This window comes from Myxocyprinus asiaticus, chromosome 49, assembly GCF_019703515.2.
Source record: "Myxocyprinus asiaticus isolate MX2 ecotype Aquarium Trade chromosome 49, UBuf_Myxa_2, whole genome shotgun sequence".
NCBI lineage: Eukaryota > Metazoa > Chordata > Actinopteri > Cypriniformes > Catostomidae > Myxocyprinus > Myxocyprinus asiaticus.
The window spans coordinates 2,333,475-2,349,729 of record NC_059392.1 but is presented as its reverse complement, the minus strand read 5'-3'; the positions used below and the strand labels follow the sequence as shown (position 1 = coordinate 2,349,729).

At 39.2% G+C, this 16,255-nt stretch overlaps 1 protein-coding gene across 1 annotated transcript in view; it reads right to left on the bottom strand.

The window, feature by feature from the left end:
* LOC127438492 (fibrillin-2-like) overlaps window positions 1–15,810 on the bottom strand; it is a 93,016-nt gene extending 77,206 nt beyond the window's left edge. Inside the window, exons 1-6 of the mRNA XM_051694123.1 lie at window positions 15,744–15,810; window positions 13,110–13,405; window positions 6,795–6,877; window positions 5,985–6,083; window positions 1,690–1,785; window positions 1,123–1,218 (exon numbers count right to left, since the gene is read on the bottom strand). Coding sequence (XP_051550083.1) covers window positions 1,123–1,218; window positions 1,690–1,785; window positions 5,985–6,083; window positions 6,795–6,877; window positions 13,110–13,270 — 535 coding nt within the window. The 5' untranslated portion in view covers window positions 13,271–13,405; window positions 15,744–15,810. The remainder of the gene's footprint in view (window positions 1–1,122; window positions 1,219–1,689; window positions 1,786–5,984; window positions 6,084–6,794; window positions 6,878–13,109; window positions 13,406–15,743) is intronic.
* Window positions 15,811–16,255: the final 445 nt, after the last annotated feature.

Sequence of the window (16,255 nt, the reverse complement as noted above, 5' to 3'; positions counted from 1 at the left end):
GTCTATCTATCTATCTATCTGTCTGTCTTTCCATCCATCTATTTCTCTATCTGTCTCTCTGTCCGAACGTCTATCTGTCTGTCTTTCTGTTCGTCCGAATGTCTATCATTTATTTTGACTAATGGTTTGGTTTGACACTTTTACTACCGTTTACAGACAAGCAAGAGCTTTTAGGGTTAGTTTGCTGAAGAATGTGGTTGGGTGGCCAGGCAAGTAGCTGCCGGGGGCATCTGGTGTACCATGGACGACACTCTCAGTGTAAAGATCAGATTGTTTGTGCTAGTCCAGGCCTGGTTGTGTATACACAGCTGGGGTCTCCATTTCTTAGAGAACACCTTCCAAACTTCACCCCCGCCTTCTCGTTCTTGTCAGAAAAGTCCACAGAAATGCTCCCTTGTCATTTCCACCCTACTTTATCAGCTGCCAGATGTCTCCCAAACGTTTCTCCTCCCTTCATGGTATTTTCAAAGGGAACCGGCCCACGATTGCACAAGGGGGCTTCATGACGGGTAGGTTTATAGGGTAAGACAGACAGATGAGGGTGGGGTAACAAAAAAAGGGGTTAGGTATTCGGTCTAGCGTACCTCAGGGCATCCTTCTTCCACAATTCACACGGCCTGATGGGAACGGTGTCTTTACGGTCCTCTCAGTCTGTCATTTTCTCATAACACCAGCCAAAGATTTTATCTCTGATAGAGTGTCTCGGCACCCACGAGGGAGGCTTTTCGTTTTTTTTCACCCAGATTACCTCATTGTTCCAGCGCTGAGAGATGTGGCCACAATGTAAACTGTAGCATTAATTTCACACTATTTTTCAGCCCGCCTCAATGCTAAAGTACTGTACATTACTCTCCCAGAGCGTATCTGGGTCACGGCATTGCATTTACAAAACGTGTGGTCTTAAACACGGTAAACAATGATATTCTCTGAGCGAACTGTGTATTCACATGACCTTTTTGATGGTCATCTATATTCCTATATAAATTCTTTAGGTATATATTCAGTAAATGTGTTTCCATGGAAGTTCATATTCTAAGGGCCCTTAGGATATTGCACACAAGTATTGAACTATTCCTTTAAGAGTTACACAACACAACAAGATGAAGAATCGTGGTAGCTTACCTCTCTCGCACTGAGGCCCAGTAAAACCGTACACACAGGCACATCTGTTGGGCCCGATACAACGACCGCCATTTTGACATCCATTCTCACACACAGCTGCACAAAGAAAAATTGATAAAATGTATGTCAGTGTTTATGTTTTCACTGCAAAAACATTCTTATGTTCTTAATTAGAGTTTTAGTGATTTTTTTAGTAAAACAAAGAAAATAAATCGACCTGAAAAGCAACATTTTCTACGACATTTATATACAAGTCTACATTTCTTGGACAGTTTAGCTTCTTAGATTTATTTACTGGAAAATAGGACAAAAATACTTGCAGCGTTTTTTAAAACTATGCTCAATAATGTTTATTTGTTGTTTTCCAGTAAAAATAGATGCATCCTAAAAACAAGATTTACTTGAGAAGCCAAACTGCATAAAATATTAAGACTTTTTTTTCTAACAGCTCTGTTAGTTAGAGAAAACTTGCGAAATGTAGTTTTAACCAGATGTTTGTGAGAATCATCTTGTATTGTTGTCTGTATTTGTATGAATAAAAGCTCTGAAAATGAAGTATATACTCACGCTGTCCGCAGTGAGTTCCTGTGTAGCCCTTCTGACACGAGCAGGCGTCTTCATTACATACTCCTCCGTTCATACATCTGACGCTGCAGGACTGGACTGTACAACAAAGACAGGTGATTATAAACCATTTTAAGGGGCCGTTCAGTCTGAAAGCATTTTAGCGCTTAGTCCACGTAAGTCCATGTATACATACAGCAAGTCAGTCGTATGAGGTATCATTTGAAAGCTTAGAATCTGACCTTTTCAGAGATAACCATCACTTCCTCATTTATTTGACATAAAATAACTAAATAAGGCCTCAAACAATTCGCACCCCAAATCAGTGCCCCCTAGAGGTCATGTGGTAAAAATACTAATATGAATATAAAAGTCCTTCACATAGCACATAAATAGACAAATCATATATCAAATGAAAGCTCTGATTCTCAGGACTGTGACTGCATAGATTATTTTGTTGCCCTAATACCACAGTTCGAAAGATTTACAAAAGAATCACAAAGTGAAATATGATTTCTGTAAGTCATCAAATACAAACGTCTCATTTATGCTCCATAACTGCTGCCGTAAGCCCCAAAATAGCCAAAACTTTTATGTCTTCTTTTACCTTAGGCAGTTTTCTAAAAATATTAGCCATTGTTTACTTGTCTGTGAGCTTGCTTGGCTTAATAGTACAAATATATATCTAAGATATCCAGACCAAATATGCCATCCAGTAGGAAAAGCATGCTAAAGAAATCATCAAAACAATATGTTTTTGACTGTTGATGATAAAATGTCTGTATATATCATCACAAAGGGGAGGATCTCAGCTTTTTAATGACACCTAGATTGAGCTTGTAGTCCACTCAGAGGCCGAGATATTCAATGAAACATCGAGGGAGGTGCTTGAACTGAAAATTAGACTGAATGTCTATGGACGAGCACATCTGTGAGGGATAAAATGTGTTAGAGCGCCACCTACATTTCAGATCTGTATGTTGTGATGGAATATGATAGAGACACTTTTTTTTCTTGTGCTTGCTGACATCTAGTGGAATAAAATGAGACTTTTCAAAGTGATGTAAAGTGAACAGAACCAGAATAACATGTTTACAAATTTAGGACAAAAACAAATTCTGTTTATCATAAGATTTTTAACACATACAATATTATTTATGAATAATTTGAGTCTTTTTTATTTGGGGGGGTTCTCTGAAAGATTTGATTACATTTTGCAATTAATCCACAGTATGTGTGAATGGTGAGCTTTTAAATTTGAGTGTGAAAAATTACGGGCGGCAGCGTAAAAAGGCAACGCTAAAAAAACGGAGATGTGGCGCAACAGTCAAAGACGTACATCTAGTGCATGTTTACATACAAAAACCACACAAAAACCAACCGGTGTAAACAGCCAATGACCAATACACCTTGTTACCACTGCATTGTTGGTCTTAGCAGAAAATAAATTTCGAGATCTTATTGAAATCAGTTCCTTCAGGATCATTTCTATGATGACATAAGCCCAACCAATCATTTCTGATAGGACTCTTTCATCATGTTTTTTTAAAGTTTAATGTTCCTCATCGGTCACATCAAAGCATTCCACACTAAACTCTTTGTTCTGTCTAAACAAAGGCATTGCACCATATCTATTCAGCCAAAAACATAATTCATACGCTTACTCTTCTACTCGATTATAAAGAAATATGAGAATTTATAGCAGTTCCTTCTTTAGTGCATTCATCTACGCTTGCCATGACCTAGTAAGCTATGTTTGGAATAGCATACAATTCTTGCTGCACTCCTTATTTTATAAAATAGCCCTACTGTCTTAAAAATCTAATTCAAACAGATGGTAAAGACTAAAAAGCGTTCATAATTTTAATTTAAAAAATCACCTAAAACAATGAAGAGTGTCATACGTAAATAAAAATGTCACATCAAACAAGAGGGAGATCAGACATGACTACACTTTGCTGTTGTTTTTTTGGCAATGGCATGCCTTTAACAGTGCAGCCTGTAAGTGTTCAAATATGGTTTGTGTTTTCCTACAGCACAGGAAATGAGCTCATTGGCTAGACCTGCTGATGGCCCCCTACAGGTGGAGGAGGGGTGCACTCTTGCGCACTGACCCATGTAAAGAATGCTGCACGTGCTTCAACACACATGCTAACACACATGCACACACAAAACGGGGCTTCCCGAGGCTCCCACCCCACAATGCACCTCTGTGTGCAGCAGTCACATCTGCCAGTTTTTTACAAGCTACAATGAAGGCAGGAAACATGAGCGAAGCCGAGAAACAGAGCTCCTTTATGGCCGTAGCGCTTTCGTGTCTTAGCATGGGGAATCGTGGCCTGTCATCGGCAAGTATCACTGTTGAGACATTTGTGTAGTTTAAACCAGTCTAAGAGGCTGTTCACATCAAAAAAAAATTTAAGTGCAATGTTTTCAGTTGTTTTGGTTTTTTTCAATGTAAACATGCTCTAGACGGACATATTTGACCGATGCGCCGCATCTTGATTTTACAGGATTTCGCGTAAGAGCACCACGTTTTCGATGCCGTCTATGTGGTTAACTGGTCTCCCAGCCTGGCTAGACTTGTTTGTTTTGATGTTTTAGAGGGGTTTGGGTAGCTAAACATCAGCTTGGACAGACTGGGAGACCAGCTAAACTAGCTTAAACCAGGCTTATGCTGGTTGTTTCAGCGGGGATTATGAGTGCAGTTTTGTTTCCTACAGTAAAAATATCTTAACACCCGTAAAACAAGACAAAATTACTTGAGAAGCAGAATGGCAAAAGATATTAAATCTTGTGTAGAGAGAAATCTAACAAAATTAGGTGTGGTTTATGCTTATTACAAGAAAAATAAGCTTGTTTTTCCTTTGAATCAAGTTTTTATTGTTATACATTATTACATTTTGTTAGGGTAGGGTTAGGGTGCATTAGATTTCTCTGGAAACAAGATTTAATATTTTACGTCATTTTACTTCTCAAGTAATGTATCTTGTTTTAAGAATGTTTCGATATTTTTACTGAAAAACAAGACAAAAATACTCATCTTATGCAGGTGGTATTAGGGGGAGGGAGTGAGGGTATGTACATTATAGAGAGCATTTGACTGGACAAAAATCTTTGTAGTGCAAGATTAGTACTCAACATTTTTGGTCTGTTTTCCCGGCAGTGAAAGACAGAACATTTTAAATGTGTACATCTGCTAAAAGTTACTTTTTGTTAACTATTTGTCGTATACTAGCATATTGATCGGCTTTAAAGCAAATAGACATAAACTAAAAGCCAAAAAAGCTGGTTTAACAACCGTACATTCAGTATAAATCCAGGGATTCGATTTATAAAAACAAAGATGTATTACAATTAGACACTAATGAGCGGGTGGAACAAGGGCTTAGCGTTATCTCTTGCGCAGCTGCAACATTTTGGACACTAATGGCTAAAATCTGTGTGACTGCTTGTTATTTATGGAGTAATTGCAGATGCATAGCCAACTCATAAAAACGGCTGCTTCCATCCACTGCAGACAGTACACGGTCAAGTGGGTTTAATGACAGAATTACAGATTTCCCAAATCCCATGCGGCTGACAAAACAAGCGTATGTTTGCTGTTCACTTTCAAACACTCTGATGACTCCAAAACTGGCAGCAGAATGAAATGGTCAATTTCTCATTGGCGAATAAATTGACTGTGGTTTTACAGCTGATGAGACCAAACCCTATGGTTAGGTGCATTTGGTTTATTTGTGTATGACCACATTTTCCGGGCATTCGGTGGGAAACGGCCGGACAGGTCTGGCACAGAGCGCATGTAGTAACAGAAACTTGCGCTTACGTTAAACAACCTCATCCAGGAATTACCTACATCCATTACTTTTCTGCCATCTAAACAAAATCAATCAAAACCTTCTCGAAGTCTGTCATAGAAAACTACACTTTGCAAGGTTTCACTGGTGGGCGGATGGTTTCAAATTTAGCAAATCTCAACAGAAAACACTCATAGCTTGACATCGGCTAATAATTCAAAGAAAGAAACACTATATGTTGTCCACCAATTTCACAGTATTCCATGACGTTAGTATATCTGCTCAGTTGCACCTCTCAAGTGAAACCTAGTATATCGTTAAAAATGCCAAAGGAACGTTCAAAAATATGATTAAGTCCTTGAAAGTAGGCAGAGTAGAGAAAAATTCAAAAGACACATTTAATGTTGGAGCTGTAGCAGTTAGCGCACATGCGCCACAACATTATGAGAATCTGGCTTGCATTGGTATTGTGGAATTAACTGAAATTAATGAACTCACCCGCGGCCGCCCCACAGCTGGGTGCAAGATGACCACTGGAGCAGGTACACATGTTGGGCCTGGAGCAAAATCCATCTCCACACGAGTTCCTACATATTGCTGGAGTGGGAAAAATATTCTTCAGAAGTGTTCGACAAGGTATCTGCACCTCATTGAACCCTTTTACAGACTGTGATGATGCAATTCCACCATAATTTAGCAGTGCAAGCCTTTTTTATACTTTCCACTTTTTAACTACCACCACTGGACTACTTTGTGCTTTTATGCAAAATCTGATTAAAAACTGAAAAATGTCCTAATATCCTAATTCCAAAATGATAACTGGACAGCACTCGCTAAATTAATTTGTGATGTAATGTGATGTAACAGGTCATGTGACAACAATTTATCATTCTACTGTTTGAAACATTGTTGCATACTGAATACTAATTCTCGCAGAAAAATAAATAAAAGGCAGTATACAGTACATACTAAGTTATATGTAGTAGGCAGTACACTAGCAATCCATTCTGAATGCAGCCTGTCTCTAAAATATGTGGGTGGGTGTTCCCTCCATCTTCCTGTACTAAGTACTCATTAACTCTTGTGGTTAAACGTCTGTGGTAGCAAACTAAAGATCATAAGGGTCAAACCCTAAAAGGGCCAATTTATGTTTCAATTTGAGTGAACTTTGATTTTAACCACAGGGTCAAACCTAACTCTGTGGTAAGTGTACAGTAAGTTATTAAGGATAAGCATTTGCTAATTGACATCCTTTGCCCCCAACTTTAAAAACAAAAACCTGAATCACATGAGGCTGGAGATACTCACGAACTATACACTGGTTTCCTCCGGGGAGTGTTTTCCATCCTGGACAACAATAGGAGTGGAAGCGCGATCCACATACATTGGGCCTAAAAGGGAGAAAACAAATGCATTCAACTGAAAGCCAAATATTAAAAACAAAGGTTTCTCAGAAACATACAGCAGAATGAAATGTCTACAGTCTCAAAGACCTTGTGACCTTTGGGAATAAATATGGCGCAAAACATGCAACAGCCCCAACAGACTTTATACATTGCTCAAGGGAATGACTGCGAAAAGAGTGCGTTTGTTTTGAGTAGGACCATAACTAAACTTCCTGAGACAGAAATATTTACCAAAGTACTCTTATGTTCCCGAACTTAGTCATCCATGAGCTGCAATTTGGCTCATATCCGACTTTCTCGCCAACTGCATGTTACTCCAGAGAAATTAGGCTGTCTTAGTCTTGATATTTGTAAGATTAATTACAGAGCTAAGCCCAAAGTTTAACATTTCTCCTCTTGAGTACTGTTTCTCACGAGCAAGCCCTGTTGCATGTTTTGGGGGCCACTGTTTTGTGTATATGACTTGATCCAGTACGACCGCTGAACCATTCAAACAAGCATCTGTGATGGATTCCCAGACTGTGATGGGTTCTCACTGGTCAATGACAGCTAAGAGGCAAAACGCCCTCAGGATGCATCATCTTCGCTGGTTCTTTCCAACAAGCCCTGATTATTTCCGTCGAACCTGCACCCCGCTGCACAAACACTTTTATTTTAATCATCACCAAGTTAAGCTCATCGTAAATGGAGCTTTGAAAAAAACCACAAGGTACATCTGTCTTTCTACACACATGCATAAATTCCTTTTCCCTACAAGTCAAGATGCTAACGAATGTCAGTCAACTGGGGACAACCAGCTGTGGTTTGAAGCGTTTGATGGATTTCAAACCGCAATACCAGACGACAAGCTAAGAGTAAAAAACTGAGAGTGAAACCTAAAAGGCTAGAAAGTGTGGAGGCAGATAGAGGGCTAGATGTTGGAAAATGGAAATGTAAAATGCTGGGAAAAACGGCAAGAATTGATGGGAGGTAAAGAAAACAAGTGGAAGTAAATAGTTTGGGAGGTTTGGGGAGTGGGCTGTTGAAAACAAAAGCAGCAGCGGAAATTAGGCCAGAAAATGTTGGAGTATCAGTAACATGGACCCAGAGAGAGTCTTCTTTCTCAAGAAGACACTTGAAGAGCCTGAAATATGGAGTCTCGAGATCCTAGAAGAAGTTGAAGACACCATGATGGATCACACGGGACTCTTCCTCAAACCAATCTCTTTTTTTTCCACAAAAATGAAAACTCTTGGTGAACTATCCCTTATAGTTCGGTTCACCACTTCTACATGAAAGAGCATAGTAACCCAGCATTCTAAATGCAAACCAGCACCACAAAAACAGAGATATTGGTACAAGGGTCTCGGCTACGAGGCAAATACCTAAGAAGACAATGTGACTCCTAACTGGATGGACTAATTCATGTCATTACACTAGGTCAAATCTGTTTACAATTAAAAGATCTACCAGGCCTTTAGGCAAGGGTCAGTATCCGTTATCTGCCAAAGATCTCATGATAAAATTGTTGAGTCAACTTTAAAATTATTGGGGGAGGTCAACTAAAGACCCCTCGCAATCTGAATTCCAGTAAGGCAAAAGGTCAGGATACTAGGACATGCTTTGACGGCCAGTGGCCAGTTTGCAGTGAGGTCATATAAACTGAAGAGGAGTTCTCGTAAAGGCTTGGGGCTAGACTAAGATAGTACATTTCTGACCCAGGCTAACAGATCTAAAGAGGTTAAAGGTTAAATTTAAAGGAATTTGTTCCAGCCCCCTGGATTGCTCTAGTTGAGAGCCCGAAAGCTCACCACACAGTCGTTTTAAATTTATAAAGACTCCATGTGTACAGCCTCTAGATATAAAAGGCTTTTCCAATTCTAACTTGGCCTGTTTACCCTAATGAACTCAAATCACATTGCTGTCTAGACTATACAAACTTTAAACGCAATAACAAAGAGGGGAGGGGGGTCATTCTTGCTTGTTCTTGCAGGTTGAATGTAGAGTTCGTACAAAGATTGTTTCACAAGACTTCAGAGTTCTGCACATGCACCTGGCATTGAATGTACTAAAGAGTATCACAAAACAGTCAAAGTGTGCATGTGTCGAAAGCATCCGTATGGGCTTGCAGTTAAAAAGAGTATACTTTCAAACGCTGGAGCGCCTGACTTTGTGCAAAAAGTACACAGCACGTGGGAAAATGCAGAATACTTTGGCCTGAAGGTATTTTAAGCTTGGCCTGTTTCAAGCAGTTGACCCAATAAACTCAAATCGCACTGCCGTCTAGACTTTACAAATTTTCAATGCAATGACAAAGAGAGGCAGGGGGAACTCCATATGATTTTACAGTATTGCATGAGTCCCAGTGGGAATGCTGTGTTCTCGAAAAGATTGTTTCACGTATCATTTCAAAGTTCTGGAAGGACTGATAGTATCGACGATGAGCGACAGAAAGCAATTAGTCATTATGTTTTTTCTTGTTCGGAACAATACGTCACAATGAGTCCATTTGATAAGTTGATAAATATTTCTGGGCATGCTTTTTTGCACACATAAGGATACACTTATTCGATTTGTGTCTTCGTTGGTAAGATAAATGATGGATTGAATCATTGCAGTATGTTTTTCTCTTTTCAATGGGGTCCCTCTCACATGAGCCCCATATCAAGATGCCTCAAAAATTTAGCTAAATAAGTTTTTCTTATATTGAACTTAAATAATTACCTCCACAATCCCTGATTCCACAACAAAGTCTTGTTGGCTTCTAGTCAGGCCCGTCGGTATCTAATATAGATTGTTTTCCTTATGACTGGCATGTGCTTTTAGCTGTTCAAAAAATCCAAGACAAAGAGCTCACTCTCTCTGGGGACAAAAACATCAAGTGTTCTGGACAAGCCGATATCTGGAGTCGGGTGGAACATCGTATTGGAGACATGTTGAGCAAATTAAATTGGTTCTCTGCTTTGAGAACCCTGGCGAAGCCAACAAAACTTCTCAAAACCTCTACCCTGAGCAGATCTCTGGCTCTATCCTTGGCGCAGCTCATCAGGATCCGCTTGGCATCAATAAACGAGGACCACATAATCATATTCTCACCCCAAGACCATTGCTTTTACAGCAGTCTTCCAGACTTTTCCTTTATTTAAGGGGCCCCCAACTGCAATGCGATCAGACTCCTACAACGTGACAGTCAAATTATGCTTAGCGAGGAAAGCCAGTAAGCTCCAAATCACCTACTGCAGCTCTCTTAAACCAGCTGACCCAGGATAATTTGGCTTGATTAGTCAGCGGTAGATCAAATACGCACTCTTGACAGCAGTCTGAAACTTTTGTTGATTATAAACCAGGAGTTCTCAACAGGGGCGTTCAAAGAATGCCAGGGGGTGCTGAGAGCAAATTAGAAGAGAGGGGGGTGTTAGGTCACAAATGGGGGGCATTTATCATTCATATATCAAATCGATCGTCAAGTTCGTCTCTGCATAAAAACTTTTATCTAGACTCTGAATATTAGCCTACCAGTTCTCCATTATATGGGTTGGTACGCATTTGTAGCGCAGGTCATCTGATTCTGAACTGAAGTCTTGCGACGCTTCTGAAGTATCTGGTTTTGCAGCGTCAAATAGACAGGCGGAGTCACAACCTCCACTAATGCACCTGTATGGCTCTATAGTTGGATACGGCTCAATTGAAAGAGGAAGTGCGTTTTTACTCGCAGACCGGTTCGAGCTCTTAATCACGCAGCGCTGCGAGAACCAGTGAAGCATGGCGTGAGACACGGAAACCATTTGAATTCGGCACATAATTCTACATCACCACCCTTGAATTTACAATAGTAACTAACTGTACTTTAGGCAGAAATAGATTCATAATAAATATAATCATATCACTACTTCAGCTCTACTAAATTTGTAATAAGGGCAAATGCAAAATACATTAAAAACATTTTTTAAGCTGAAATAGAAATGCGTAAATCCTAAAAAAAAAATAAGCTAAAATATTTTTGTTTGAGTGTAAGAAAATATAAGTAATAATTTGTTATGGGGGTGGAAGGGGGTGGCATGAGGTAAGGTAATGAAGTAGGGAGGCGTTCATCCAAAAAAGGTTGAGAACCACTGTTAACATAATCAATGTTCCAAAGGGACGTTCATACACACACTCTGTTGATACTATGAATGCTCTCCTTGAGAACATTATATAGGATTACAGATCGAATAATTAGGTTTGGTGCTTGTAATTAGATGCTATCTTTAAAAGACTTAATGCTAAACAAAGTTCTTTATAGGTACACTACGGAATTCTGGGCTCTCTATTAACATCTGTGGTTGAAACATAAAATTGCAAGTTACTCGTGGAGGAACATCATTTCATTTTTTACACCAGTTGTGCTTCGGCACTGCTCTTCTGCGTGGACTAAAATAATAATTAATCTTTTTAAAATGTCATTTAAACACTTCATTCCGACTAATATCGTATTAGTCTGATTATCCGACCTAGACAAAATTGCAGCTCAGCTTTTTTCAGCATGTATACACTTAATCGTACCGCAACTTGCCTCGCCGCTGTGTGCATACACGCTCCGAAAGACAAAGGTGGTGCGCATCATATAATTAACACAGTGAATTTGACGTCCTTCCTTTAAAGATTGTTGTCTAACTACACAACAACCCAATGTAGCTCGATTATAACTGCACATGTAAATGTCCTGACTGATCGTAAGAAAGTCCTACAAAGACGTATATCCGAAAAATATGTTGTCTGAGCAAGTAAGTAGCACATCTGCTGCCGGACCTTCTTTTTTCGTTTATAGACATGATGTTAACACGCAAAGCAGATAGACGGAAGCCTGAAATTTCCAGCAAAATTGAACCTGACTCCTCTAAATATAAAATTCTTATTGTAGTCTTACCGTAGTAAGACTACAGTACAGCAAGACCACGGTTTGAACACAGAATTTTTAAGTACTGGTTTAATAATGGTACTTCTAACAAATGAAATAAGAAATCCTCCATAGTGCACCTTTAAGATTAGCACCTTGCCTTACAAAGCGAATTCTTGCACTGGAATAATATGGAAACCGTGCAAGTCTTGGAAGTCTTTGGGCCATTCCATGTTTGACATGGACTCTCAAAAGTTTCAGTGCAGTATGGTGGATCACATACTCTCATTTTAACTGGAAAATTGGCCAAAATGTCTAATTAACTCACCTCTATATGGGATACATGTTCAGAATGGCCCTATTGTTTCTCAAGACCAATATCAACTGGACCGCAAACCACAGTGCCAATCTAATTGACTCAAAGTGTTTATTTGACCTTTCTTGATTAGTTTCAGACCTTATATATTTTTAAAAACCCTTTGGATTTTGTGTTGATGTACCTTGATTAAATATGGTTCCATGTATTGGAGACATGTCTCTGTTTTGAAATGCTCTTTCTCACCTGCGGCTTGCAAACAAACGTCCCTTGTTGGAGGCCCTGAGTAATCAGAATACCTCATTTCCTGCTGCAGTTTGCAGAGGGAGTTATAAGCAAGTACAGATGAGAGGATGATTAGAATAACTGATTCAAACATATGAGGACTGCACAGCACAAAACAGCCATTGTTTTCCCAAATATTAGAAAAATACACAGCTCTGGCTTTGTGAACACAGATGCCCTCTCTGAGTTTAAAAGGCATGGAAAAATATCCATCATGCAATCATTAGGTGTCCTCTTTCCAAGTATTTTAAAGGATAGCTTAGCCACAGAATGGAAACTTTGGATTTAAAAATCTGTCAAATTTACAATGACCAAGCAAGAATGTCATTGTAAAAACAACATTAGGAAACAGCACTCCTGTTGTCTTTACCAATACACTGAGGCATTTCAGCACTTAAAATTCCTTCACAGCAGATTCACACACATTTGACAAACGTTTTCTCAGCTGGCTCCTCCACATACTGTATGTTGCTTTTTTAGGGAGCAATCATGCATTCGACCTGGACAGCAGTTTGGCTCCAACCCAAACAGAGCAGCAGGTAGTAAACACAGATTTCTACTGCACTGAATACGCTGATTCTGGACTTGAATTGTGTCATCTAGACACCATACCAGTCCTCAGAAGGACATACTGTAATTCGGGCAATCAAAATTTAGTTAAACCCTCGCTTTGCCTGTTATGGTTAAACCATTAGCATTTTCACTTCAAGGATGAAACTGACAGAAAACAGGGGCAGGATGTGGCTGAAAAAACATCTTACCCCCTGAGGGTCTCCTGGCCTCTCCGACGGACCCTCTGTTGCACCTCCCCCTCAGTTTTTCCAGTGAATCTGCTGGCCTGAATGTCTCCATCGCCTTGTGCCTGCACCGAATTGACTGCGGCCCACCAAAGCACAACCTTGGCCAGCTTCCACACTCCCATTGGCCCCTGCTGCGCGACTCCTGAAGCCCCCGTTAAACGTGCCTCAAACGTAATAAAACTGTTCCCTTCCAACGAGCTCTTCAGACGCGACCTTCAAGTGTGTGATCCAAGAGCACTCCAGACTGAAGGCTGCAACTGAGTTAACAAAGACAGAAGACAAAATGCTTACTTTGTGCTTTTGGTTATTATTTTCATTCATTTTACAACTTAATGTATTTGAGAATCTATGGAGTTTTTATTTTGGGGTGAACCATTCCCTTAACGTAAGAACAAATGCATTCCCACATAAATTTGGCCATTAAATCGCCTTCAGTCGATGATGGAGTTTTTTTTATAAACTCTAGTATTACTCCAGGCAAACCGTTTGGCTCTTTAAACACCAGCACGCACCCTTTTACAGGCCCACTTAGACTGCATTACTGTGCATTTGCTGCAGAAATAACCAACTCTAGGCCAAGACTGGACTCCTGGTTCTGTCCTCAACTGGCTCATTAAAAATAAGATTTCAGACTAAATAATGGGCCTCAGAAGATTTAGAACCACGGCAGAAACTGGCTTCAACTTCAGGGGTAGGTTGCAACAGCAATGCTGTAAAATTGTATTGCTTTCTTTTCACCATGATATATTTAGGGAACGACGGCAGATATATACCCTATGCAAAGTGGGCGTAATGCTTTACAAGAACATTCTTTAACAAAGGATAAATCAGACGTCTACATCCCAGACTTTCTATTGTGGTTTATACCTATAACCTACTTAATGTACAGTGGGGTCCAAAATCTGAGACCACTAGTGAAATTACCTAAATCATTAACTTTTTCCAATTACAAAGTATATCATTTTGGCACATACATTTGATTAGTGACGTATATACTTTATAAATAGTGCAGAATGTTAAAAGTCTTCTTCATTGTGCATCATATTTTTCTTTTAAAATGTTTCTAAAGTTTTAAAATGTTAAAAATCCATCAGGGGCTTGGGTAGCTCAGCGAGTAAAGACGCTGACTACCACCCCTGGAGTCGCGAGTTTGAATCCAGGGCGTGCTGAGTGACTCCAGCCAGGTCTCCTAAGCAACCAAATTGGCCCGGTTGCTAGGGGCGGTAGGGTCACATGGGGTAACCTCCTCGTGGTTGCTATAATGTGGTTCTCGCTCTTGGTGTGGTGTGCGTGGTGAGTTGTGTGTGGATGTCGCAGAGAATAGCGTGAAGCCTCCACATGCGCTACGTCTCCGTGGTAACATGCTCAGCAAGCCACATGATAAGATGCGCGGATTGACGGTCTCAGACGTGGAGGCACCTGAGATTCGTCCTCCGCCACCCAGATTGAGGCGAGTCACTACGCCACCACAAGGACTTAGAGCACATTGGGAATTGGGCATTCCAAATTGGGGAGAAAATCCAAAAACAAAAATCCAATTTTCTGTTTACTTCCAAGTTCAAATGGAAAAATAAAAAAATCTATGTGGTCTTTTTGGCCCCACTGTAAACTGATCAAATGTAGACCTTGAATGCACTGCAAGTCCCTTTGGATAAAATTAAGGTAAATAAATGTAAATATAGTTTTACATCAAAAGGGTGTTGCCTAGTTATAAAGGTTGGTTTAATGAGAAGATAAAGTTCAAATGAGTTGGTTAAATTACAGTCCATCATCTATGATGACAGCCCTGGAAAAGTCAGAGAGGGAAAGTTTGAGGAGTTTTCAAGTGGGCGGGTCTAATCGTGGCGCGAACAAAAGAAAAAAAAAACATCGTCGTTTGATTCAATCCTTGCGAATTTCGTCGTCCGCTTTTCCAATTTTTTTATAACGTCAGGCATAATGTGACATCTTACACTTTAATTATGATGTTAAAAAAATCACGGCACGTGAGCGTTTCCTTTGTGAGAAGAAAAAAATTCGCGACGAGAAAAAGTTTGCTAAGGTAAACGCGTTTACGCGTCAATAGTTTTGTACGCTTTGCGACAGATTTCGCACGCGAATAAGTGTGCTCACTTCCAATATTCCGGTGGTAAACAACGTATTTAGTACTTTAGTGTATTTTAACGGACATTATTTGGATATTTGCAGTCTCAACGCGTTTAACCAACTGTAAAAGTAGCATTTTTTTAAACCCTACATTTGTTAATGTTTTTAAAATGTATATCTTTTTTTATTATTTATTTATTTATTTATTTTTAATGAAACTTAAAAAAAAAAAAAAAAAAAATAAAAAAATCTGACTTAATGCACCAGACTAATAATTTAATATTTTAAACGTGTTTGCCGGTTAACAGTTTGTAACGGAGAGAAAAGCCGGTTGACTTCAATGAATCTTTTTCTTTGAATAAAATGTAACAATGTAGCCAAATTCATAATTGTCCTTAAATTCGATCTTTTCTCAATTTAAACATATCTTCCATGCATATTGTGAGTACTGCGGTGAAACTAATGCAAATTAATCATGCCGAGATAAAAAGAATATTGAAGCAGAAATACCTCGTATGTGTCGGAATGCCTGGAGGAGCCCGTTATTGTCACGGGATATATTCCCTGAATGGAAAACTGCACTGAAGCCCTTGTGAGAAAAAGAAAAGTAAGTGAAATACCCTGATAGGTCGAGGGGAGGTGCTTTTGTTGAAGGAGGGTGCTTGAACCCACTCACTGTGCTTCAAAACCCCTGCTGAAATGCTAGAATGAGCCATCATTTACAGGAACTTAAAGAGTCACTGAAAGGAAAAGCAAAATATAATTTAGACCTTTTATTGTCATGATTGATTGATTTGGTCGTGACTGACAAAGGTAGTATGACCATGAAAAGGCAAAACAACCATGACTTCACTACCATAACTTACAGAAATAATAATGATGAATATTAATACGTTTTTATGTTTTTTTATTTTATTTATTTTTAGATATTTTTTCTATCAAAATATGCTCTGTAAATTATATAAAAATAAATAATAATTTATATATTTTAATTTAAAAATGTATTTGTATAATTTCTGAAA